Raw genomic sequence first — 24837 nt, 5'->3', positions numbered from 1 at the left:
GATTCCCTTTTACTATGGACTCCCGTGGTTGTTTCCGAAAAAGGAAACTTTTTCGTAGACCGTGCTACCGGTTACGCGCGGAGAATATCTCCATCCGCCATAGTAAACCGGTTTACCACAGCGAAGCTGTGGTCATGACATGCCTTTTTAGCGTGAAAAACAAAAAAAACAAGTACCAAAGACACAATTTAAGGAAGGCAAATCGCTTTTACTATGGCGAAGAACCAAATTGTATATAAAGAGACTGACTAAATGGATACTTTTACCCTTTCTCCTTATAGATTATCCGTTTCTATTAGAAATATATATGGTTCTGTAATTCACCCTCGACAAGCACTAGTTATTTGAAAACCAGTACTATCACATTACTAAAAACAAATATTACAACTATAATGTCTGCTAAAGCATCCAAGGCCCCAGCATCCAAGGCTCCAGCTGAAAAGAAGCCAGCTGCTAAGAAGACTTCCTCTTCTACCGATCCATCTAAGAAGAGAACTAAGGCTAGAAAGGAAACTTACTCCTCTTACATCTACAAGGTTTTGAAGCAAACCCATCCAGACACTGGTATTTCCCAAAAGTCTATGTCCATCTTGAACTCTTTCGTTAACGATATCTTTGAAAGAATCGCTACTGAATCTTCCAAGTTGGCTGCTTACAACAAGAAATCTACTATTTCTGCTAGAGAAATCCAAACAGCTGTCAGATTGATCTTGCCAGGTGAATTGGCCAAGCACGCTGTTTCTGAAGGTACCAGAGCTGTTACCAAGTACTCTTCTTCTACTCAAGCTTAAACGGTAGGCGAGTTGTCATTATCATTATCATCATCATCATCCTGCAAAGGATCCATATGTAAATTAAAATCTTATCTGGGTATAACGTGTGTAATATAATTTTTTTTCTTCACAAATAGGCCATTCGGGCATCTGTTGATCAATGTATTAGAGCAATACCAAGATGTCGAAGACATCTTGGTATTGTTGTTACATATATGACAAACCACGTGACTTTCTGTCACGTGCTTCCCATCCCCACGTGACACTAAATTTTCTTCTTTTTTTCCTCTGCCGTCCAATGAAATCGCCGTGCGTAATGCTGACGTTACCAGCCACACAGAAACACAGGTTTTCAAAGGCACGGGAAACCGTGGGACTACTCACCGTTATATAACGGATTTCAAATTGATTTGGAATTTAAACTTTTACTACTATGCCCCAGCGGCGCTATTTGCCAAGCCGTAATCTTTTTCATTTTTTTCCCAATTCATTGTAAATATATATATATTACTATACAAAGTTTATATAAAGCTTGTACGTTTTATTCACTTTTTTATAAGCACTTCTTCGCAGTTTTCTGTATTTAGTTTTTAGAGAAACAATATTGGAACAAGTGTCAGACACATTGCTTGAGCTGTTGGTTGGTTTTTGTTTGCACTCGCAGTATCTATTTGAATTCTCATAGACGTTTTTCAAAGAAAATAAAGTTGAGGTGATTTTTTGAGAAGTGAAACCAAGGGAACAAACCTGGAATAAGTGGGGAACAAAACACAAGAACGGTTTTATTTGTAGATATTGGTTTATCAGCAGTACTGCTCTGCTATACAATTTTAACTATTTGGTAAAAATAAGACCAGAATAACAATATATTATAACATATTCAGAAACTAGAACTACATGTCCGTGGTTGCAATTAAAAACGCTGTGTCAAAACTCGTAGCGAAAAATCAGGAAGTTCCATTACTATCATCCGATAGTTCTAATTCCAATTCGAATTCTACCACTAATTTGAATAGTCATCGATACTCGGCTTCACCACAGGATGGCGATATAGAATCCTCAAAGCATACAGGTGGGTTTGACGATTATGACAATGAGGATGATGGTACGTCTGGATTGTTCGGTAAGATTGATCCAAGAGTTATGTCCGATATGATTATCGGACTCAGTGATGGTTTGACGGTTCCTTTCGCGTTGACCGCAGGTCTTTCCTCGTTGGGAGATTCCAAGTTGGTGATTACAGGTGGGTTCGCGGAATTGATCTCTGGTGCTATATCTATGGGTCTTGGTGGTTATTTGGGTGCTAAATCTGAAAGTGATTACTATAAATCGGAGGTGTCGCAAGAAAAAAGGAAATTTTATAGCAATACTCAGCTAATAAACCATGAAATTGAAGATATACTAATGGAAATGAACCCAGAATTCTCGGAAAATACAGTGATATCGTTTGTGAAAGATATGCAACGAGACCCAGAACTTATGGTGGATTTCATTATCAAATACGGAAGAGGTTTAGATGAACCCGATGATAATAGACAATGGATTAGTGCACTAACGATCGGAGGAGGATACTTTGCCGGTGGGTTCGTCCCGTTAATACCATATTTCTTTGTTGAAACGGTGGGAACCGGTCTCCTGATCTCTATTGCATTAATGACTTTCACGTTGTTCTGGTTCGGATATTTCAAATCCCAAGTCTCAATGAACGATTGTACCCTGCAGAAAAAGTTACTGGAAGGCTTACAAATGATAGCAGTCGGTGGGACTGCTGCAGGTGCAGCTTGGTTCTTCGTTAAGGTCATCGAATGAGAGTCACAAATAAAACAAAATTAATTAATCATAATCATCCTCATCATCTCTTATTTATTTTACTTCTTCTTTTAAGCGTTCCCTAGTATCACGTACTTTTTTTTTTATCATTCCAATACGTATTCATATCTTACTCCAAATCATCAATTTGCCGTCCAGACTTTATTTGATTCATTCTAGCTGTATCGTGATAGATGGTTTGTATTTTTATTTTATTATACATGTGTTTTTAAAATGCTAGATAGATCCAAACACTATTTATCCTCTACTATTGTCTTCAAGGTCTCCAAATCAAACATATCTCCTCCGTCTTTTAGAACATTCGCTAGCATGACAAGGGTCTTCGAAGTGAAATCTGGTGCGTTTCTCAATTCGTTCATGTCATCACCATAACTCTCAAATAGCATACTCAAATATTGATTCTTTAATCCGTTCTTGTCCTTATTATTCTCTAGCAATTTATTGCTGCTTTCATCTAACGTAGCAGACATCTTATTCAAATCGATATTCCCTAGATGAATGCCATTGTTGCCAGTTAAATCGCTTGTTGTTAGTCCCACTTTATTTAATTTGTCCACAGTCTCCGAGGACAAGACGCTTCCCTCTTTTCGGCTGGCTTTTTTATCGTCCAATGCAGCTTCATCTTCTTCTTTATCCATGTCAATATCTGAAAGCGTTACATCTTCAACATCAGATGCAGCTTTCTCCACAGTTTCGAGCTTAGTATCATTATCTTCTACCGATGAATTTTCAGAATCGGAGCTGGAATCAGAACTTGAGTCGGACACGTCTTGCGTTCTTCTCTTCTTTCTTCTGTTCTTCCTCTTGTTCGTCTTGCTAATAGCTGCAATATGTCCCTCTGACATGATAGTTTCCGATAGAGCTTCTCGTTAATATGGAGGAGAGTTAACTTTAAAGTATAACTGTCAAAAATTCACAGTTGAAGTCACCTTTTAACAGAAGAAGGATGAGAGCCGATCTCATCTCATCTCATCTCATCGCTTCACATCGTCTAGTTATTTGATGAAGTTTCTTTTGCAGGGAAACAAATTCTGTCTAAAACTCAAAGCCGGGTAACAAACTTATTATTCTACTGATGGATGGCCCTTGACTGGATATGGTATCTATTCAGAGTTGATGCGGTGGGTGTGTTGTACTGTTATATGTATATATCTACATGACGACTAGTGCTATATTTACATTCTTTATAGCAATTTGTCCATTTGAACTAAAGCGTAATCTAAGATATAACTTTCTTGAACCAAGTTATCCATTCTTGAGTAATGTCTCTCTGCGTATGAGATTATTGATTCAACGATCCTTACAAGCCCAGGAATTTCGCTCAACTCTTCAATATTTTGTCTTAGAAGAATACACCTTATCATCTTTTGGGCTACTGTGTGTGTTCTTGCATTTGTATTCCAATCTCTGCACCTTTTCACTAAAAGAAGAAGTTGATCTTTATCTAGAGTCGACACAACCTCGTCAATTTCGTTGTTGAAAACTACATTTGGATCCTCATTTGAGTTGTCTACACTTTGTCTTAAGACGTTGTACAATCTCATTGGGTGATCCAAGGTCATGGCAAGCAAAAATGCGTTAGTCCAGTCACCTTCTGAGAGATAATTTTGTAATGATTGTTCTTGTTCAATCTTCAGTTTCTCTTGCTCGAGGTTACGTTCGTGTTCCTCTTCACTGTTATCCCTCCAGAACTCAAAGAAGCCGTCAGCATCTGCTGTAACGAAGGATTCACCATCGTTCATAACAGCAAGAGCCCAGATACGGTTATTGTGAGCATCTAGTGTCTTGACCGATTCACCAGTTGATAGATCCCAAATAATAACTAAACCATCAGCACCAGTACTTATCAGTTGCTTGTTCTTGTTTATGAAGGAACATCTTTGAACTGCATTGGTATGTCCTTCCAAAGTTTTTACGACGGCATATGATTCTAAGGACCAAATTTTGATGGTCTTGTCACCGGAACATGTGGCCAATAACTTGTCATATTGACAGAATGCAACGTCCCATAGACCACGTTTGTGGTTTGCTAATGTGGCTTGGAATTCACCATCATCCAAATTCCATATTTTACATGTCTTATCGTATGAAGCCGTGGCAAATAGAGAATCATTAGGTGAAATGGAGATAGCATTGATATCCTTTTCATGCGCCCTTCTGGTATATTCTGAGGTCTTAACAAGTATTAGATCTTCGGGTTCATCAGATGTCACCTTAGGAACCTTCCATTTCTTTATGGTCAAATCGTTAGAAGCTGTAATTATGAATTCAGGCCATGAACGTGGCATAACATTAGGAAGTCCAACAGCATTCACAGAACCTACATGACCGACAAATTTAGTGTATGGATAAAAGTCTTCGTACTTTGCATGATATCTCCATAATATAACGCTGTGATCCTTGGATGCTGTAGCAACCCAGAGACCATCAGCGGTGGCATCCAAAGAGTTGAGTAGATCCGTATGACCCTCGTACATCTTTACTTCAATAGGAAATGTTTCTTTGTTCTCCCCATTTTCGAACTCTTCCTCCGAAGAAGTTGGGGTTGGAATTATTCTAAGAGTAGGAGAGTTAGTAGCTAATGCTAATTTATCCCGTTTTGGACCAACGAATCTTATATCTGCAATGGTACCATGATTACCTGCAATCTTATTTTCCACTTCAATTACTTCAGATTCCGATTGTAAAGCTGATTCAACATCTATTAGGAACAAAGTTTGATCTGAAAATACCAAGTACTGCTTAGTTCCGTTCAGGATACATAGTGTACCAATAATAAATAGCTCTTCAATAGGTTTTGCTGTTTTCTTTAATACTCTTCCTGTTGACAAGGACACTAATTGGTAAATGGCACCACCACCGGCTGAGTAAACCACATCCGGGTCCTGCGTAAATCCACACGATTCCACCTGTTCTATGACAGGGATGGTCTTCAGTAGCTTATACTTTTTCGTCGAATTAAACTCGAAGAGATTTAAGATATTGTCTCTACCACCAGATAATAACTGCAGCGTTCCCTTTTCTTCATCAGTGACACGGAAATCTAGCCCTCTAACAGCTGTAGTATGTTCCTGAATAGTGCATTGACAATTACGTTTAACTAAATCCCAGACTTTAATCATACCGTTGGTATCACCAGATGCAAGCTTCCAAATTTCACTGTTCAACTCACCGTGAAACTTTACACTTGAAATGGTAGCACCATGTCCTTTCAAAGAGTGCGTGACATATCCATTTTCAATATCAATAACACTAACACTACCATCAGTACCACCTATAGCCAAAAGTGTAGATGTTTGATCGCAATTCATGACGTACACCGGTGACGAAATCTTCATTGATCTGATAATTCTTTCTTGTTTCAAAGAATACACTCTGAGCAACTGCGCTTGTGAGACAAAACACAAATAAGAACCATCTGGAGTTAAATGCAATGCGGTGATGTCTTGTTCATCCTCAGTATCAACAGAATGCAACACTCGGCGTGGGCTATCTAAGCTAACAATGTTGATTTTATCGACGACCGAAGTCGCTAATAATCGTCCATCTTCAGAAACAGATGCTATAGCACCAGTACCAGCATAAAACGGCTCTAGTTTCGTGGATGCATAGGTAGTTCTCAAATCCATTGTGCGAGTGGGAGATCCAAGGTGCTGTCCTGGGTGCTAATAATTGGCCAGGTATAATCTTATTGGTTCACCTAGCATATTTCTGTGATGCGATGAGATGAGATGAGATGAATTAAACTTTTCAACATTCGAATTGAACAAAAAAAAGAAAAAAACGTAGACAATGAGGCATGGGTTATCATATGCTTGAAACAGAAAGAGATTGAACATATACAAAGGAGCTGAAAACCGGGAACGGTCTTTAGACAATGTTTATTTGCACTTACACATATTTGCTAAATATTTGCTAATATTCTAATGGATATGATTTTAAAGTTAATTGTTGATTTATGAGAGAAGTACAACACTCCTCTTACGGAAAAAATGGTGAAGCTGAATAGAGCTTCACAGAATGATATCTATGTAGATTATATCCAAGAAAGTGTAGTAGGTAGAATACAGATAATTGTAGTTTATGGTTATGCTTTAGTCGAGTAGTTTCGCATCAGCAGCAGTGGTAAAACCAAGGAATAAAAAATAAAATCAAAGGAAGTGAAAATGAGGGTTAACTTGGGAGTTCTGTTGATCCTCCGATGATTTCCTCCAGATCAGCTAGCGCCGTCTCACTGAAAAGTCCATTCTTGGTTACTCTCATATGTTCAGCAGCAGCTTCGGCGATACTGTTTCTTCTTCTCCATGCGGCAACATGGCTCATTTGTTCATGGTTAAAATCAATTTCTTCAATCGGGGCAGTCAGAGAAACCAGGAGATCTGCATCGTCACTGCCTAATAGATCAATATCTCCATCTTCATCTCCATGATGAGAAAGTATTAAATCATCATCAGATTTCAGCAGTTGATCAATTTCATCCATTCCTAATCCCTTCACAGAATTCTTCCTCGTTGGTAAAACCAGACCGTTGAAATCATTAGGTGTGTTTCCAGCATCTGCATCGGTGAAAACACTTGAACTTGGACTAGCCAAATTCACGCTAGAGGGAGTTTGAATGTTGTTGTGAGAATCTGCGTTGGGTTCAGTTTCAGTTTCTTGTTCAGGAGCAGTGAGCAATTTTTGCTTTTCAATTCTTTGCCTTTCCCTTCTGATTTTCAAGAGCTTCTTTTTCTTCTTTATCTTCCGTCGCTTTTCATCTTTCTTTCTTTGGTATTCCTTCATCTTATCGATCTTCCTTCTAGTCCTTTCACTACCAACGTAACCAATTGGGAACTTGCGTGCTGAAAACACAGGAAGCATGTATTCGTCTTCTTGATGTTCGAAGTTGATGCCTTTATTTCTGAAAGCAGATAATGGAACAGATGGTTTGTGATACCAGGTGGCAATCTCTTTATTCTTAGAATTCGAGTCAGCGCCATCTTCATTGTTTTCATCTTCAAGCTCACTCATATTCAACAATTCGTTAAGGGTTAGTTCCTCTTTTTCGCCTCCTGATCCGATACCATTATGTGATGAAACGTCTTCGACTTCAATTCTTGGATCTAAAATTTGTTGAACTGGCGGAATAGCAGGATACAAAGATTTAGTGGAAAGGCCATCAATGATACTAAAGGGCTTGTTATCTGTCTGCCAAGTTCCAAGTTTCGGAGGCTTCAAACCAACAACGTTGGCACTAACGACTTCTTTTGCCTTAGTCCCAATTTTGCGTCTTGTATTTGGAGGTGGTAAAGTGTCATCTTCATCAGTGGATTCGTCATCTACAAAGATGACACCTTCCACATGGTCATCTGGAGTGTCAGGATAGCTCTTAGCTTCTCCAGCTTCCTCATCTGATAACGAATCGTAATGAAAGTAGAAGCCATCTGGATCGAGATCATCAATATCAATGAAAACGTTGGTGACACTCATATCGTCATCATCTTCTTCAAAGTCATCTTCACCATCTGAGTTTTCGACTTCGTCTAGCTCCAAGCCATTTTCATCCTCTTCATCTGTAGGGAGGTGGGCGATATCTAATAGAATATCTTCGTACTCTTCATCTCCAGATGAAAGCTCTTTATCAGATACTGCCACGGTACTGAGCCTACGCAAAGGAGATTCAAGGTCATTGGTAACTTTAGGTTTCTCGTCATCGCTTTGGAAAAATAACCCAAATACGTACTCATCTTCTGCAAGATCTGGAGTAGCAGAATGTTCACGTTTAGACTTCTTGGAAGTCATTCTTCTTTTCAACCTCTCCTGCCTTTCCCGCTGTTTTAATTGCTTACGCTCTTCCCTCTTACGCTTCTCTTCGCTTAACACTAACGGTAAAGATGTGCTTAAAGTTAAGGGTTGGTCGCTGCCATCATAGTAATACAGATTGGAAAACTTGGGATCTTCATAAAAGGGCATATCGAAATCACTCATGATTGCATCATCTTCATCGTCCTCGTCGTATTCGTAATCATCGTCGTCATTTCTGGGTTTCCCATCTCTATACTTTGATTCCACCTGCGAATCATCGAAAGAAGAATGATCATCACGTTCAAGCTGTTTAACCATATTCTGTTCTTCAACATCCAGAATAGCCATATCGTCATCACCAGTCTCAAGGCCGTTATCTATACCGGTAATATTTTCGTTATCATCATCAATGGTCTTGAAATATGCCTCTTGATCGATATTATAATCTGAATCCTCACTATCTGAAAATTTCGGTACCGCCAATCTATCGACATTTGGTTTAATGGAATCTAAAGGTTGTTTCACATCTTTATCCTTGACTTCCTCACCTAAATCTTCATCAGCCTTCTTGGAGGCTACTGAAGCATCACCGAACTTGATCCCATCGTCGCCTTTGAAATTGAATGACAGTTCAGGAGCATCTGATAGTTCAGAGCTTGAAATGTCCTCATCATTCGAATCCGAAGCTTCACGATTCTGCTGAGCCCTATTAGGAAATCCACCCTGTTTACTATTACCTTTATTGTTGCTGTTACTGACGACAGTTTCTGCAGGTGTCTTGCCCCTCTTCAAAGCGTTCAGCTGTTTCATTGCGTTTTTCTTACGTTCCGCAGTAAGTCTCACAAAATCCACGTCATCGTCTGAACTAGTACTCGAACTGTCGCTATCATCATCGTCATCATCGTCATCGTCATCATCATCATCATCATCATCATCATCATCATCGTCATCATCTACTGCCATTGTACCTCCTTCATCCTCCGAGAGAGACTGGTAGTCTGAAGACGCTGTAGCACTGTCCGAACCTGATGTGATGGCTGAGTCCTGATTCGTTGATATCAGCTTTCCGTTCTTACCCATCGCATTCGAAGATCGACCTTTTAGCTTAGTTCCGGCTTTGGGATTCTTATATAACGGTAACTTGGACAAATTCGAGCCCCTGCTGTTCGAATCCTGTGGTATATCACTCAGCGACGAATCACTAGAATATATTAGACTGAAACGTCTCGGTCTAGAACTTAAATGCGGAGGCTTATCCTTCTTATTTCCCATTTTATCCTGTAACGCTTTCAGAGTCGTAGGCTTCTTCCCACTAGTTAACTTCCTCGGGCTTTTACCTGACATAATATATATGTGTTATCAGTTGCAATTAGCAGCTGCAATAATGGTATTCTACTCTTTAGTGGACTTTTCTATATGCACCTGGATCAAATCAATAGGCTCAACAATTTAATAAAAAGAAAACCAAAAGAAAAAAAAAATTTCTAGGTTATAAAACGTTTTATCCAGTTCAACACAATCTTTAATAACTAGCTAATCAACAGTAAGTGTCCTGGGATCACACACAATTCAAATCTTTATTCCTTATTCCTTATCCTTTCTCTTCGCAGATAAACGACTAGTAGAATGAAACCAAAAAAAAAAAAACCGAAGAGCAGGGAAATCTATTCCTGAATATTCCTGATCTTACTGCACTTCTAACCTAGATACGTAAAATTTTCCACTATCTTTACAGCCAGCGTTGGTAGGAGAAACTCTGATTTGATCAAAGACAGAGACAAAGACAGAAACAAGGTTATTCTCTGCTTTTTTTACACACTATTTTATTCTAGTCCCAATTTCTTGAGATGAGCTCTAAGTTTACTTTTTATTTCTCTGTTTTCCTATGAAAATTGGTTGAGAAGATAATGAGGAAAAAAATTTCTTTTGTTGTACCGGGTAATGTTCTGCTGTGTTTGAAGATTGCCAAGATACGTAATTTGACGTTTGACGTTTGACGTTTGACTCTTGGATATGGGAGATCAGATGTCTGGGATTAATGACGACTCGCATCTATTCACTCTGTTAATCATTTTTTAAATTTATCTGAATTGGATCTATGGACTTATAAATGTTGTTTCTACAAGTGATATTGCACGTTCGTCATCTACCTCGGTTCTTTGACAGAACTGATATAGATATGGGTTGATTCCTTCCACCTTTTCCACAATGCCTTTCAATACCGTGGGCATCTCTTGTAATATATCGTACACATTGATTAGATTTAAGGGCCCCAATAGTAACGTGGGGCATAGTTCACCGTCTTTTTTGGGTAACGGAATCTCTACGATGTTTGGATACTCTACTCCGGTCTTGGGATCCAGTGTTAGCCCAAAATGTTTCACATGCTTATGTTTATCCTGTATACCGCAATATATGCGCTGTGATGAGGTTATCTTGTTTGTGTCCGACGATATGGTCACTGTTTGTTCACCGTATTCTTTTGGCGTTGTAAACTCCATACATAAAATTGTCCGTCTAGGTGACATGAAAGCAGCGAAATTCCACGATTTGGCAGCGCTGTTAGGTTTAAGGCCTTGCAATGCAGTGATGAGGACCATAGGTACTGAGTGAAATTTTATCTTTTTCGAGTTCACCACTATATGCCCTGATCCAGTACAATTCGGAGCAAATACATGTCTGATACACCTGTCGACGTTTGGGTTGCCCCTCATGGGAACTCTCGAGAAGAAACTCCTACCATCGGGTTTGATCTTGAATCCCTTGCCTATATTCACATCTAAACTGATGGACAACTCTTCCGTTTGACCTTCGACACTTAATGTGCCTATCCTTGATTCATTCGGAACCGCTTCAGCTCCTTGATAAAAATTGCGTGAGCGTTGTTTCTTTCCAACAGTATCTTCGTCCCAACTGGGGTCACATTGTTTCCGAAATATGAACCGCATGTTCTGATTGCTGACTTCTAACGGGGTGAAAACAGATGGCTTCTTTAATTTGACGTTCTTCCAATAATCGATATACTCACTAGCATTATCACTCCCAGAGTCATTAGTACGGTCCTTGTCTACATTAAACACCTTGATGTTCATTTCAAATGACTTGTAGAACCCTCCTAGGACACTGCTGTTTAAGAATTGGATAAATCCACAGTATCCACTATCTTGATCACAAAAATATAACGTTTGAGTTTCGATCTTGGTAGCACTACCCTTTTTTATAAGTTGAGAACTGCTTTTTGTTATACCACTTTTCGCAAGTGCATTCCCAAGTGCGCTATCATGGTTCGCATGAGGATACGTTTGCCAACTGAATCCATCAACGTCATTGATCTCATCATAGATTTCTTCACCTCCAGCGACACTACCAACAGGTTGAAAATATCCCATTCCTTAGCTTATCGAACCGAATTGCTGTAATCCGTTCTCAAATCTCGTTGTTGCAGTACTCCCTTAGGTACCTGCCATTGGATATGTTATTCTTCTAAAAGGCTTTACACTGAAAAAAAAAAACCATCCTGAAATGCCACAGAATACTTATATAGGTTCTGTCAACTGATATTGACACATACTAATGCGGAAACATATTCTTGCTAGAAAAATTAGTCGTTTGCCATTTTTGTATCCGTTTTGACATGTCGTACGACTCAAAAAAAGGAGCCTGAGGGAGAGAGAGGGGTGCGGGGGGCGGACTTAACCCGTAGATTCGAAAAGGGCACCGCTTTCCGTTTGCACGTAATGAAATAGCTCACAGTACACTGATTTCCATGCCACTTAGAGGTGAAAAAAAAGGAAAAATAGGCAGCTCCAATTCCTTAAAGTTCTTGTCCAATCCTGCGTACAAGGGATCTCCAAGAAGATTTTCTTCTTCAATTACCATTACGCCTTTTTTTTTTGGGACTGCGGCGAAGTTCTAGAATGTTGACATTTCCAGCAGCCCGTAAATCTTCTAGAGCATGACTTACTATACGAATTGACCCAGTTCCCTTAGTTACCTAATGCCTTTTCACTTGTTTCGTCGTACTTGCCACAAAAAACGGTCTTCTTCCTTTTATGTCGTTTAGTGCAGATATTGCGGCAGAAAGGCATGCAGGTACCGAGGGGTACAAAAAAAATTTAAAAAAGTTAAAAAGCTTATTCCGGCATATGATTACGTTCAAGCGCGCACACACAGCGAGGAAAAAAGCGTTTATTATATAGCCTGTATTTGGACTAGGAATTAGTAGATAGATGAGGTGTTACAGCCACAGAGAATAATCAGCCCTGATTCATTCGTTATATTAGCCAGTTTGGTCTTTCATAATGGAAATGAGGATCGCATCCTAATGGTCCTGTCATTTCAAATACGTAAGAACATCTCGTTGGTTCTGAAACCGACTCGATTTTGAAATCCGGTGCACATCTCATTTGAATTGTGGCGGATCTTAAAGGACCATCCCAGCATTTAGTACCCCCTCTGTACTCTAATATTAACCCATTGTTCAAATCAGGTAGATTTCCCAACAAGATTTCCTCTTTGCCGATTTCGACAGTGTCACTTGATAAATGGTTGCCAACTTCTGTGTTTGGATACCTATATTTCAAGCTTTGAAGGTAAACGTCATATTTTGAATTGGTGTCGATCGTGAAGCCTCTATAACGGCCTATCACAACTTTGTTACCATCAGGTTTGTTCTCTATTTGAACAATATCACCGCCTTTGTCGTTTGAATAGCATAATCTGTAGATATAGGAATTAAGTTCGCTATCGACACAGAAATCCTTTAAATTATTTAGCAACGTGCCAACTTGTTTGTGGATCAATTGTGACTCTGAGTATTCTCCACCTTGGTCGTTCAATTTCTGTTTCAATTCTATGATCTTCTTTTCTGTCTTTCTGAGCTTCTTTTTTAGTGAGAGTCGTTGCTCTTTCATGAATTTGATCTGGGATCGGTAGGATTGCAATGAAGTAGAGAAAAAGTTCATACGATCGAATGCACCTTGGACTATCCTCATTACACCCCAGTCAGAACCTTCCGTTCCTGAGTCGACTGCGATGTTTGGTGCCTCTTTCCCAATGAACAGCAATAATTCGGAAAATGTGTCACTGAAATTCTCAGGGAAATCAATGGCGTACAGGGAATCCTCATATTTGGACATGAACGACATATAACTGTCGGTGAAGCTCTTCACTGCGCCGTCTTGAAAATTTATGTCATGATTTTCAATTATATCATCTGCAATTTGTTGGAACTGTTTTATTCCATCAAGAGTTAAATCCTTGGTTTTATACTTGACGTTAATGATTCTCTGGATAAAGTTAGATTTGGCAACGATAATCTCAGGAGTATATTTGCTTTTACCCTCAAATAAAAATGTTGGAAGCTCTTCATTAAGATATTCATTGATTTGGTCACGCTGAGTACCGTCCAAGCGGCCGTCAGGCTGGAAGGACTTCTTAAACTTCATTTCTAATTCTGCAAATTGCTTCATGTTCTTAATTACCACTTTATCATTAAGTTTACGGTTATAAGTTTCATATAAATTATTCAAGATGAACTTTAGTTCATTAAAAGCATTTGATAACATTTGAGCATGAGAGAACACAGACACTACCGAGTCAGTGATAAAAGTAACGTTTAAGTTCTCGTATTCAAATAATTGTGGCGATTCTTCAAAGAGTTTACATCTGTAAGATTCCTCTAAACTTTGTAAATTTTCTTCGACATTGTTCAATGCTGTTTTAAGATCCACTGAGTACGTAGTCAATCCATCTATTTGAAAATGAACATTTTCAGCACTGTTGGGATCGTCTGTATTATCTTTCGTCTTGGATTTGAGTTTCTTCAAAGCAGTGACACCAGCACGGTAATTTTCCAATTCTGTGTTAAGTATTCGCTGAAACTCATCATTCAACTCTGAACATGATTTACCACGACTGAACGGCTCACGCAAATACTCATCTGAACAATCACAGCAGTCGCATACACCGTCGTTAATCTTATAATTCAGTATATTTCTTGGAGTGAATCCTTCATTATTACAGTAGAAAAGAGCACGCTCTTGAGAGGCATTAGTTCCTGGTTCATCAGAGCAATCCGAGCAGTCACACAAATTATCATTTATAGAGCTGTACGGTATCACTTTTGCTGTATCATCTAGGCATCTCCATTTTGTTGGATCCTCTGGTAAGGGCGAGTATAGTGACTGATTCTCTGGTGGTACACCTCTTATACTTTCGGAAGCACATGCCAAAGAGAAAAGTACCATCAATAGTAACAGCATGTTGTCTACAGTTGCCTATGGTCTCGTCCTTACAGGGGATTTCGGGTTGGCTCTTCTTCGATTTACGTAGTGAGCCATACATAACTTTTCATGATGATCTGCTATATTTAAACTCAAAGATTCGTTAAGGAAGCAGACCACACATAGAAAAAACAAGAGCATGAGCTACCAAAGAACACTTACTACGATCCAACATCATTTCTTGAGGGTTGAGGCAGCCATTGACACCATGTTTTCTCAAGGGACTACAAGAAAGGTCCCAAGTAAACCTCTTGCTTTTCAAGTCACATGATCAAACAAGTCACATGATAGATAATTACCCAATTAGTTTAATTGGTAAACAATGAACCTGGAAGAGTAAACTGATGAGAAGTTAATGAAACCTCAAAGCATCGAACTTTGTCCCATTGAAAGGAGCTAGTGTTTACAAAATTCTGTGTATCACATGAGTTTCTTGGTTGATTTGCTTTTACAAAGAAGCTAAGAACGATATAAAGTGGTAGAAACACGTAAGGAATAGTGAGAGATCTTCTCTATGAGACGATAGAATTGACTTCAAACTTATATAACTAGAAAGAAGGGGAACGAACAAAACCAACCGATTAACACCAATATAAGAATCGGTAAAGCTTTAAGGGTACAAACAGAACAAGAATACAAATTAAACAACAAATGGAAATCTCTGGTAAAATGCATGAGGGTGACAGTCTAGTGGTAAGTCCTAAATCATTAGATGAGCTACCGATAAACGTTATATTCCAGATACTATCAGAGCTCAAATTCTCTGATTTAAAGAATGTGTCAGCCACATGCTGGACGTTAAGAATTCTTACGAATGAAAAATTAATGTACTATAGTATACTTCATGACCCAAAGAATCAATATTTATGGACGAAAAGATACTTTTTAGATTCGCTAAGGATGTTACAAAGGAATAGACGAGGTTTCGATTTTGTATCTTTGAATGACACAACATTCTTTCAATCCCTGCGATATCTGCATAATGGAGTAAGGAAGGTCTCAGGGAACCTCTTGAGACTGTTAGAATCAAATGATGATTTAGGGATAAACGAAATAGACACTGCATCGGAAAGTGAAGACAATGACAATATGAACAACGATGAAAATGATAATGAAAGTAATGGATATGATAGCCAGAACCAGCGAGTAGGAAAAAAATACATTAATGACGGGAGAACTGATGGTGAAATGATGCCCGACAACTCAGATCTCTGGGAAACTGAAGATGAGTCGGATATTGACACAACTAATGACGTTAATGGATTGGACCAAATATACGCTGAAAATATATCAGTTTTTGAGGAGGATACTGGGAGTGATAGTTATAATGATGGTCAAATTCAACCGGTGCAAATATCTATGAATGACTTTGCTGATAGTGAAAGTACGCCTACTAAAAAGCCACGCACTAAGCCGACAAAGATCGATAAGGAAGGATTGAAATACTTGAGAGTTTTGGAAGGCTTTCATAGGATTGGTGTAATTTCTGGGAGAGAAACACCTGATAGGATAATTACACATAATACCTCTGCGACTCCAAATAAATATGGCAACTTACTCGATGATGTACAATTCACCCCACTCAGCACAATAAGCTCTTTACTAAAAAGAATTGACTCTGGATCAGATTCTAATCATGCCCATTCTCCCGATTCGTTTGGAATTTCGCATTCGCGGTCAGGAAGTTCCGTATTTTCAGATGGTGCCCCTAAGTTAGCAGATCAGCCTTGGTCAAAGATCTATGAATTGGATCATCAATCGCTTTCAAGTTCTGATTCTGATTCTTCTTCTTCTACTGAATTTATACGGCAGTTGCAATCGTCTAAAAAGGTGAAGGACAAGGCTGTACTGTTTGAACGGCTCCTGGCTAAGAGTAAAGAAAGAAGCGTTTCGTTGAAGGAGAAGAAATCCCATGCATCAAGTAATAATGGTAATTGCCGAAAGGTGTCAGATGATTACTTGGCAGAAACAAGAAGAAACGCATCTCCAGCACCTTCATCAGTTTCTTCGATAGATACTGAAATGAGATTAACAATGCAAGAGGTAAAGAACAATTCAAATGATCATTTTGACTCTCATGCCAAGACGAAGAGTTCATCCACTCACGGAATAAAACATTCTAAAATTCATCATAGAAAGAAACTCAAAGCTTTGGTCATGGACGGAAATCGGATTTGCTACGAAAAGATAACAGAATAACACGATGACTTGACGACTTGGGGAATATACTACGATACTGCCTCAAGCCCACACCTTCATTTTCTCACATTTTGTCTATGAGTGTTGATCACAACTGATCTCAACATATAATACAAATGTATATATATAGTTACCCTACATTCATGATAACTTCCTTTTTATTCAGTGAATTACATATGCATCGTTAAAATCCACTGGCTGGCATTGAATCAGGAAAGAGAGACGTACACACCACTACAAACGTCATTTCATCCCAACCAACCATCTCATATCTACTCCGAATTTTGAGTCAATTTGAACGAATTTCTCGTGAGCTTTAACAGATTAAAAATGGTCCTTTCAGCCAGCGAAGAGATAGCTAATTCCCAGCCCAGTGGTAATGGTAAGACGTCATTAGACATCAAGCAGAATGAAGGGAATCCTCAATTCAATCCAAGAAATCTTTGGCCTGATATAATCAAATGCCCGAAGAATGAATGGACATTCGAGTATACTGATATAATTAAAAGGTTAGGTACTGATGAGGAGAAAATTCAATTGACGAAGAAGAGAATGGAGAAGTGTCTCATGTACTTCCATAAATTGAGGAAGGAGATGAAACTTTTCGATCATACTTACACTGCAGCATGTATATTATTCTACCGTTATTGGTACAAGTATGATCTTCCGCCTACTATACCTCAATGCATCCATTTGGCGCAAGCTATTCTAGTTACGGCCTGCAAAACCATGGAAAATAACAGACCAACTGACCACTATATAAAAGCAACTTGTGATTTCATGATGAAAGATGGCCCGTCCCCAACTGGTCAGAAGTTGAACGTGGAGAAATTGAAATGGGAGGTCAGGGACCAACTTGTTTCATATGAAAAGAAAGTGTTATGTCAGTTAGGGTTCGACCTTGACATTGACAATCCGAAAGAACTTATAGAGGAAATATTCAGTGGATATTACAGACATGTTAGAGATACTGATATTGATGCATCACTTCGAGAGATTTTCCCCGTGATTTTACAAGAAGCAAGAAATTTCATCATCCAAACAGGAACACAGCCAATTTCATTGCTATGTGATGGATACACACTTGTGGCCTTAGCCCTAATATTCGCTGGTGTGACCTTTCAAAAAAACAAAGAACCGGGCTTCAGCTTCCCTCATAACTTCTTCAGGAGGCGTTTCCCAGTAATTATAACCAGTGAAATCATTGCTTCGTTGTTCTCGCATTATCAACAACTTGAAAAAGCCTTTTTCGATTTGAAGAGCAACAAAAATAGCGCTTTATCCATTACTGTTGACGAAATAGACAAAGTGATAGATGAAGATAGACAGTTAGATCCCGAACCATTCAACCCTTACGACTACGACATCATAAAGGAGGGAGAAGTCAATGAAGAACTTTTGAACTATACCGAAAGAAAGATCGAAGAGCTTTCGAATAGAATCATGTCTGAAAGAAGCATAAAAAGACCTTCAGAGCCACCCGCCGAACAAGCTACGAAGAAACCGAGATTTTGAAAATTAATATAAACTATGTAGTATCATCACGACTCCATTGACGGACAAACTCATTCATACCTTTTTTCCCTCGATTTTGTATGCACTATTTTATGACACAAAATCGTCGCTTCTTTTATTTCACTGTCGAAGAATGTTGTCAGATAAAAGATAAAAAAGGGTTCGAAGAAAGAACCACATCATTGCATCATACTATTTGCGCACGGAAAAGATACGAAGGTTCACGAACGGTGGCAAAGTGAACAGTGTTTCCCATCAGCTATAATGTTTGGCAAAAAGAAATCTAATTATCAGATGCTTAGTGCAGAAGAAATTCGTCGCAGGAAAAATGCCAAAAGAGGCATACAGTTCTGCATGTTGGTGATAGGAGAATCAGGTTTAGGCAAGTCCACTTTTTGCAATAATATCTGCAACCAAGAGGTTTTTGGACACGAAGAAGAGGGTTTTGATCCTGCCACCGCACATTTGAGCCCAGGCATTGATATTGTGTCCAAGAATTTCCATTTACAAGAGGAAAATTCTACACCAATAAGCCTCGACATTGTTCTAATTCCAGGTTTGGGGGATAATATCAACAATTCTAATAACCATGAAGTCGTTGTTGATTATTTGGAATCCCAGTTCGATCGCGTGTTGAATGAGGAAATAAGAATCAAGAGAAACCCAAAAAATGTTGACACTAGACCACATGTTTGCCTATTCTTCATTAGAGCAACGTCAAAAGGCCTTCGTGAGCTAGATATAAAATTGATGAAGGCGTTATGTGACAAGGTCAATATCATCCCAGTCATCAGCAAAGCTGATTTATTAACCGAAAGGGAAATAGCATTAAATAAACGTCTCATCATGGAAGATATTTATGAAAATGATATCAATATCTACGATTTTGTAGATGATAAACTAGAAGATACTTTGATGCTTGTCGAGGCTAATGATTCTAGTCCAATTCCTAATAACACTTCTTTTGACAGTATGCAGCAAAATAGTTATGGTGAAGGAACAGCCCAATTGAATACAGCTTGCTGTAGAATCAGGGATATGTTACCATTTTCGATAATTGGTAGTAATGAAGTTGAAGTCTCACCAAATGGAGAACTGTTTCACGTGAGAAGGTACTCCTGGGGAACTGTAAAAGTGGAAAATAGGGCTCATTGTGATTTCATTTATTTGAAGAACATTCTATTAGGATCTCATCTTCAAGATTTGAAAGATACAACGCACAATAAGCTATATGAAAATTACAGAACGCAAAAGCTTTTAGCTGGCAACAACTATCCGTCAAATAATGATGAAAGAGATATTCTTGCAGAAAGTACTGTTCTAGAGCATCAACTTAATCATAAATCAAAAGAGATCAATGAGGAAATACGTGGCTACAGTTCTAAACGTCTTGATGAATTGAATAGTAATTTTGTAAAAGAAACTATTTCAACTTAATCGATTCGATTTATTAACACTGCTTCCCACTAATATATAGATAGAAGACTTGGTGTTACATATATAACAAAAATTATATAAAAGTGTACTTTTGCTTTATCTTTCATTGAGCTGTCGCCAAAATTCTATGAAGTTATTGGTACCATTTTCGCCCATTTCAACATTATCACGTTCATAATCAGACCCACGAACTTTTCGTTTCAACTTCTCTGCTTCTTTCGAATAAGTATGTCGGTTTGATAAGACGGGATCGAATTCAGAGTCGACTATTACTTCATTGGTAGACAACCGGATTAGGACACTTGGTAAAAGCTTGAGATGTTGATGATTCTGTGCAACTGACTCAATTATATTCACAAAGGTACCAGAAAGCGAAAAATTAGCATAATCAGTGACAAAGTGCTGTTCATTTATGGATTTTGCACACTGGTAGAACTCACCATAGAAGTAGTTGAAAGTAGCTAAGTCAACTTTATTCACAAAAAATAAACCCATCAATATTTTGTGGAAACATACAAGCCTTTTAGGGTCATCGAATGGGAAATGAACTGCAGCTAGCATGTAATGACGGATCATATAAGTGGAAAAAACTGTTTGCGGTATTATCACAGTAGTCTTAACATCATGTGCGTGCTCATAGTCTAATACTTTCCCATCGAGTAGCGCAATAAATTCATAGATTTCTGCACATATCTTGAAATACTCCGCAGTCATATGCTTATTCTGGATGTCCTGTTGTGCAGATATTACACTGCTTGAATTTTCCAATATTGTGTATAATATGCCTTTGAACATGTCCAAACGATTCACCCTAACCGAATTGAAGGACACGTATTTTACCCTTTTCCCTTGATTAAAATCTAAATTCAAACATTTTGCCAGATAAAGTGAAGTTTGTCGAATTATCCATGTTATCCGAGACGAGGAAAGGTCTGATCGCTTCTCACTGTGACGCTTATTTTTAGAGACTGAAATGAACTGTAGAATCCAGCGGAAAGAGAAAAAAGCGGTCCCATATTCTTCATCTAGAAGCTCGAAGAATGCTTGAATAATTCTGAAGTTGATGATAATGTTTGTCTTCCATCTAAGAACAAAATGATCATCTGCATATCTAGCACATAGATTATCCGACATATAATTTGCATCCACTGTAAAATCAATATCGGGATTGTGATCAAGAATACCCTGCATTATAGAAATGATACGCTGTTTGCTAATATTACCATTTTGGAATCGTTCTTTCACAAGATTTAAGGGAATGAACGAGAGTATGATATCCACAAAGTCGTCCCATACTTCCGTTGAATCTTTGATTAGTTGCTTGGCTTCAAGCGTCTTGAGACATTTTTCCAATAACGACTCAAAACAAAGTAGAACATCAACATATGAACCTAATAGTAGATGACATTAGAGTTAGTATTTACCATTCAATCGTTATCATTGTTAGCTTTCATTTAATAATGTCACTTACCATTACATTTCGAATTTTTGTCGGTCATGATATCACAGTTATTGTTGCCGACTAAAGGGTGCTAATCACGAGAAGCAAAATTATGCTTGCTTAAGGCGAGGATCATAAAAGCTACACCTCTTGTGTTGGTATATATCGTTTGTGCCAACAACCAAAAAATGCATTCTAAAAGGTTCACTTCATGTGTGTCTGACACCCATCGATAGAAAATATCATACTTTTCCTTAGAAGAACCGAAAATCAATTCCTAGAATAGCAAACCTGCAACCAGTGCTATACTAGCAACTCATATACTAATACCCTGAAGAGATGCGACCGGCTATGGATACATAATAATAAAACTCACACATCGCACAGTTGACTCTTTAATGTCTTAGTCTTTAACAACTACAAATGTAATATTGACAGAAAATCATAAACCAAAACAAGAAAGTTTACAGTATGTAACGCACAACTAACAAAAGTTATTAAACATTCGATAAAAATACGGAGCCAAAATATCACTTCATTCTGAACCATCAATATCAGTATCTGCTGTTTCATATGGTATGACAGGAGACGAAGAAGACAGTGGTATTACCAAAGAGACTCCCAATTACAGTCCAGATCGAAAACAGCTATCGAACAAGATAGAGTCTACTTCCTCAGATGAAATAGTGTTAAAAGAAAATACAAGCACCCGAACGCTCACGGGAATTAACAAGGCTATAAAGGCTTTGGGTAATACTGCTCTCAATTTAAATCCAACGAATAAATCCCTGTTAGAAGACACACCTGAGGGAAATCGAGATCTCGAGATTAGACGAAGAATTGATATCCAATCAAAGACTGATGTATTGCAACGATTTCAGGAGAAAGACTTGAATATCGAAGTGGAATTACCGTTTGATTTGACTCAAACTAAAGGTATTCTTTTGAATAACAATGACACATATCAACCTGAATTATTAGACACGCCATTAAAGAATAAGATATCGATTCGCTCACTTAGGAATGCTAAAGGTGAAGTGAAGGCAGCTTCAGAACCGATCAGCTTGATTGAAAATATCAACTCGTCCCCAGAGGGGCATCCACAACCATTTATAATGACACTGAAGGATGCAGATAATGGTAATATCTTGGGTGATATTGACACTCAAAATGTAACTCAAACATCTAATGAAATGTTAGTACCTGCAACGAATTCAGCTAATGTAAGTCAAACACAAGAAATCAGGTCTACATTGGCCGATGAAAAGATGACTCAGCTAATTAGAACTCAGTCTAATAACCTCGATGTCTCAGAGAGCTTATTGAAACTAGATGAACAGTCTGCACTTCAAGAGACATCAATAGTGCATACATCTCCAATCAATTTTGGCTCATTTCATCACAGTCTTCTTCCTTCTACCAGAACTATATTGACACAAAAGGAAACAGGTTCTAATTTCAACGAAGAAATCCAGTTGGTTCATTCTCCAGCGGTCGTTAATCTCCGACCCATGCAGCAGGCCTCCAATAAATCACCTTCAACAGTATTTAGTGAAGAAGAAAGAGAAGAAGAAAAAGAAGATCAGGAAGTAGCCAAATGTCACTCGTCTATTGAGATGAACAATGAATCTTCTCAGAAGGAACAAACAGATGAAAACTCGAGTGAAATGAAGTTTAAACTCACATATTATGTCAAACCATCCAGTCAGATATCCGACGAGGATGAACAAATTGGGGGTGTCCGGAATGATGCTACCGATTTGAACCAACGTAAACACAATGAACATAATCCTACGAATGATGTCTCAAGAGAGCTCTCGAGACTGGATACAGATCAGGAATATGAACAAACTCAGGAACTACCTGAAATTTTCGAACGCAATGAGTGCAAGCACAAACCGTCATTTGAGTCACAAGAACAACTTAATGTATCCAAGAAACGGAAAAACAAGCAGCTAATATTAGAAGAAGAATTTGAAGATAGTAGTACACCAAGTAAAATGACACAATTTACAGCTTTCACTGAAGGTGTCTACCTGCCGAAAGAACTTCGTATATCAGATGAAATGCAGTTGACTAAAAAAGATGTTTTATTCAATAATGCGGTCTGGTATTATTTTAATGATTGCAATTTTTATCCTGGTAAGATACTTTCCGAACAGCGTACGAAGCCTGGGTATTGCTCCGTTCTTTTCGAGAAACGTCAAAATGATGTTAGGGTGGAAGACATTTACTATTTAGATATTAGATGTGGAGATAAAGTCCACTGGAAGATGAATGAATATCAAGTCGTAGCTTTAGATTGCCAGATCCCACAAAAAGAAGATGTCATTCGATGCATTAGAGGATATGATACGGTGCATTTAAGAAAGGTACTGAGAAACGGAAGACTCAGCAAGAATGATATTGTAGATACCATTGCATCCATATACGTTACCACCGGGGAGTGGATCAAACGAACCAAAATAAAACTGGAAGATGAAGACAATGATCCTTTGGATGAATTGAGACGTTCTGTTAGAAGTCGATCAGTGAGGGATTCTATTTCTCCTATGAAGAAAACCGCTCAAGATTATAACAAGTCAACTTCAGAGATTTTCAGAGACACTTTCTATGATACTACTATAATGAGTGGATTAGAAGGACAGGGAGGTTCTGTTTTCGAAAAGTGCATCTTTGTATTGAGTGGACTTAATGATATGGATAGAAAAAGGTTATCTTATCTAATCGAGATACAAGGAGGATATGTCTCCAGCGTAGGGTTTGAAAGTCTGTTAAGATATGAAGACAGATCAAGAGAGTTTAGTTGGAACAATCCACGTTTTAACAGTTACCGTTTTGGTTGTCTTATTGCGGGAAACTTTTCAAGAAGTCCGAAGTATTTAGAAGCATTGGCTTTGGGATGGCCTGTACTACATTGGAGGTTTATTGAGTCATGCATAAACAAAGGTTATATCTCGACTCAAACGATACTACAAAATCTTTTGCCGAGCGGAGAAAGTAACAGGTTGATGGCTGACTTCAATCTAGGTATTATCAAATCAAGCAATGTTTTTAGTTTCCTGACAAACTTCAATAGCAGTTTGACTTTAGATGCACAACTAAACAATGCCAGAGTAGTTTTGGAAGATTACTCGATATTGATTTTAGGAGACTCCGATATGAATTTTTTCGTGGACTTCATTTTCCAGGTGTTTAAAGTTGGTCATTGGGAATACACGAAAAACTTGAAGTTGAAACCACAGCAAGAGTTGGACGATGATCTGTTCGACCAACTTGTAGAATTTCGGCATAATTACCACAGTAAGAAGATGATACTTTTCATCAACGAGACGTCTTTGCAGAACTCATCCGACTGGGAAAATAGCATTTCTAAAAGGTTCCTGATGGAGGGTATAAATGATTTTAGGATCAAAAATAAGGAATGGCTGGTTCAGACCGTAATTAATGAAGAGGCGTAATAAAAGTGTATCACAGTAAGAGTACAATAATTGACCCGACTGATAGAAAGTAGAATAAATAAGAGTTACATTATATTCTCGGGATTAACAAATACTGTTCAATTATTTATAAA

At 38.3% G+C, this 24837-nt stretch overlaps 12 protein-coding genes across 12 annotated transcripts; 6 read left to right on the top strand and 6 right to left on the bottom strand.

Annotated features, from left to right (window-relative positions):
• Nucleotides 1-392: 392 nt before the first annotated feature.
• On the top strand, nucleotides 393-791 carry HTB1 (histone H2B; the record flags this gene model as incomplete). Its single annotated transcript, XM_455679.1, has 1 exon — nucleotides 393-791. The coding sequence occupies one exon, from the start codon at nucleotides 393-395 to the stop codon at nucleotides 789-791; it is 399 nt and encodes a 132-aa protein (XP_455679.1).
• Nucleotides 792-1670: 879 nt separating this feature from the next.
• On the top strand, nucleotides 1671-2582 carry CCC1 (Ccc1p; the record flags this gene model as incomplete). Its single annotated transcript, XM_455678.1, has 1 exon — nucleotides 1671-2582. One exon carries the CDS (start codon nucleotides 1671-1673, stop codon nucleotides 2580-2582), a length of 912 nt encoding a protein of 303 aa, XP_455678.1.
• A 254-nt stretch (nucleotides 2583-2836) lies between these two features.
• On the bottom strand, nucleotides 2837-3448 carry RSA3 (Rsa3p; the record flags this gene model as incomplete). The annotated part of the gene is made up of 1 exon (XM_455677.1): nucleotides 2837-3448. One exon carries the CDS (start codon nucleotides 3446-3448, stop codon nucleotides 2837-2839), a length of 612 nt encoding a protein of 203 aa, XP_455677.1.
• Nucleotides 3449-3787: 339 nt separating this feature from the next.
• UTP13 (U3 snoRNA-associated protein UTP13) lies at nucleotides 3788-6232 on the bottom strand (the record flags this gene model as incomplete). Its single annotated transcript, XM_455676.1, has 1 exon — nucleotides 3788-6232. One exon carries the CDS (start codon nucleotides 6230-6232, stop codon nucleotides 3788-3790), a length of 2445 nt encoding a protein of 814 aa, XP_455676.1.
• Nucleotides 6233-6776: 544 nt separating this feature from the next.
• KLLA0_F13222g (uncharacterized protein) lies at nucleotides 6777-9731 on the bottom strand (the record flags this gene model as incomplete). Its single annotated transcript, XM_455675.1, has 1 exon — nucleotides 6777-9731. One exon carries the CDS (start codon nucleotides 9729-9731, stop codon nucleotides 6777-6779), a length of 2955 nt encoding a protein of 984 aa, XP_455675.1.
• A 752-nt stretch (nucleotides 9732-10483) lies between these two features.
• On the bottom strand, nucleotides 10484-11776 carry KLLA0_F13200g (survival factor 1 family protein; the record flags this gene model as incomplete). Its single annotated transcript, XM_455674.1, has 1 exon — nucleotides 10484-11776. The coding sequence occupies one exon, from the start codon at nucleotides 11774-11776 to the stop codon at nucleotides 10484-10486; it is 1293 nt and encodes a 430-aa protein (XP_455674.1).
• Nucleotides 11777-12661: 885 nt separating this feature from the next.
• GTB1 (Gtb1p) lies at nucleotides 12662-14650 on the bottom strand (the record flags this gene model as incomplete). Its single annotated transcript, XM_455673.1, has 1 exon — nucleotides 12662-14650. The coding sequence occupies one exon, from the start codon at nucleotides 14648-14650 to the stop codon at nucleotides 12662-12664; it is 1989 nt and encodes a 662-aa protein (XP_455673.1).
• A 672-nt stretch (nucleotides 14651-15322) lies between these two features.
• On the top strand, nucleotides 15323-16870 carry MFB1 (Mfb1p; the record flags this gene model as incomplete). The annotated part of the gene is made up of 1 exon (XM_455672.1): nucleotides 15323-16870. One exon carries the CDS (start codon nucleotides 15323-15325, stop codon nucleotides 16868-16870), a length of 1548 nt encoding a protein of 515 aa, XP_455672.1.
• Nucleotides 16871-17200: 330 nt separating this feature from the next.
• On the top strand, nucleotides 17201-18385 carry BUR2 (Bur2p; the record flags this gene model as incomplete). The annotated part of the gene is made up of 1 exon (XM_455671.1): nucleotides 17201-18385. The coding sequence occupies one exon, from the start codon at nucleotides 17201-17203 to the stop codon at nucleotides 18383-18385; it is 1185 nt and encodes a 394-aa protein (XP_455671.1).
• Nucleotides 18386-18649: 264 nt separating this feature from the next.
• Nucleotides 18650-19822, top strand: SPR28 (septin SPR28; the record flags this gene model as incomplete). The annotated part of the gene is made up of 1 exon (XM_455670.1): nucleotides 18650-19822. One exon carries the CDS (start codon nucleotides 18650-18652, stop codon nucleotides 19820-19822), a length of 1173 nt encoding a protein of 390 aa, XP_455670.1.
• Nucleotides 19823-19918: 96 nt separating this feature from the next.
• Nucleotides 19919-21013, bottom strand: ADY4 (Ady4p; the record flags this gene model as incomplete). Its single annotated transcript, XM_455669.1, has 1 exon — nucleotides 19919-21013. One exon carries the CDS (start codon nucleotides 21011-21013, stop codon nucleotides 19919-19921), a length of 1095 nt encoding a protein of 364 aa, XP_455669.1.
• Nucleotides 21014-21841: 828 nt separating this feature from the next.
• On the top strand, nucleotides 21842-24724 carry RAD9 (chromatin-binding protein RAD9; the record flags this gene model as incomplete). The annotated part of the gene is made up of 1 exon (XM_455668.1): nucleotides 21842-24724. One exon carries the CDS (start codon nucleotides 21842-21844, stop codon nucleotides 24722-24724), a length of 2883 nt encoding a protein of 960 aa, XP_455668.1.
• Nucleotides 24725-24837: the final 113 nt, after the last annotated feature.

Source organism: Kluyveromyces lactis (assembly GCF_000002515.2).
Source record: "Kluyveromyces lactis strain NRRL Y-1140 chromosome F complete sequence".
Classification (NCBI taxonomy): domain Eukaryota; kingdom Fungi; phylum Ascomycota; class Saccharomycetes; order Saccharomycetales; family Saccharomycetaceae; genus Kluyveromyces; species Kluyveromyces lactis.
The sequence above is the reverse complement of the archived record's forward strand: the minus strand, read 5'-3'. Positions and strand labels throughout refer to the sequence as shown.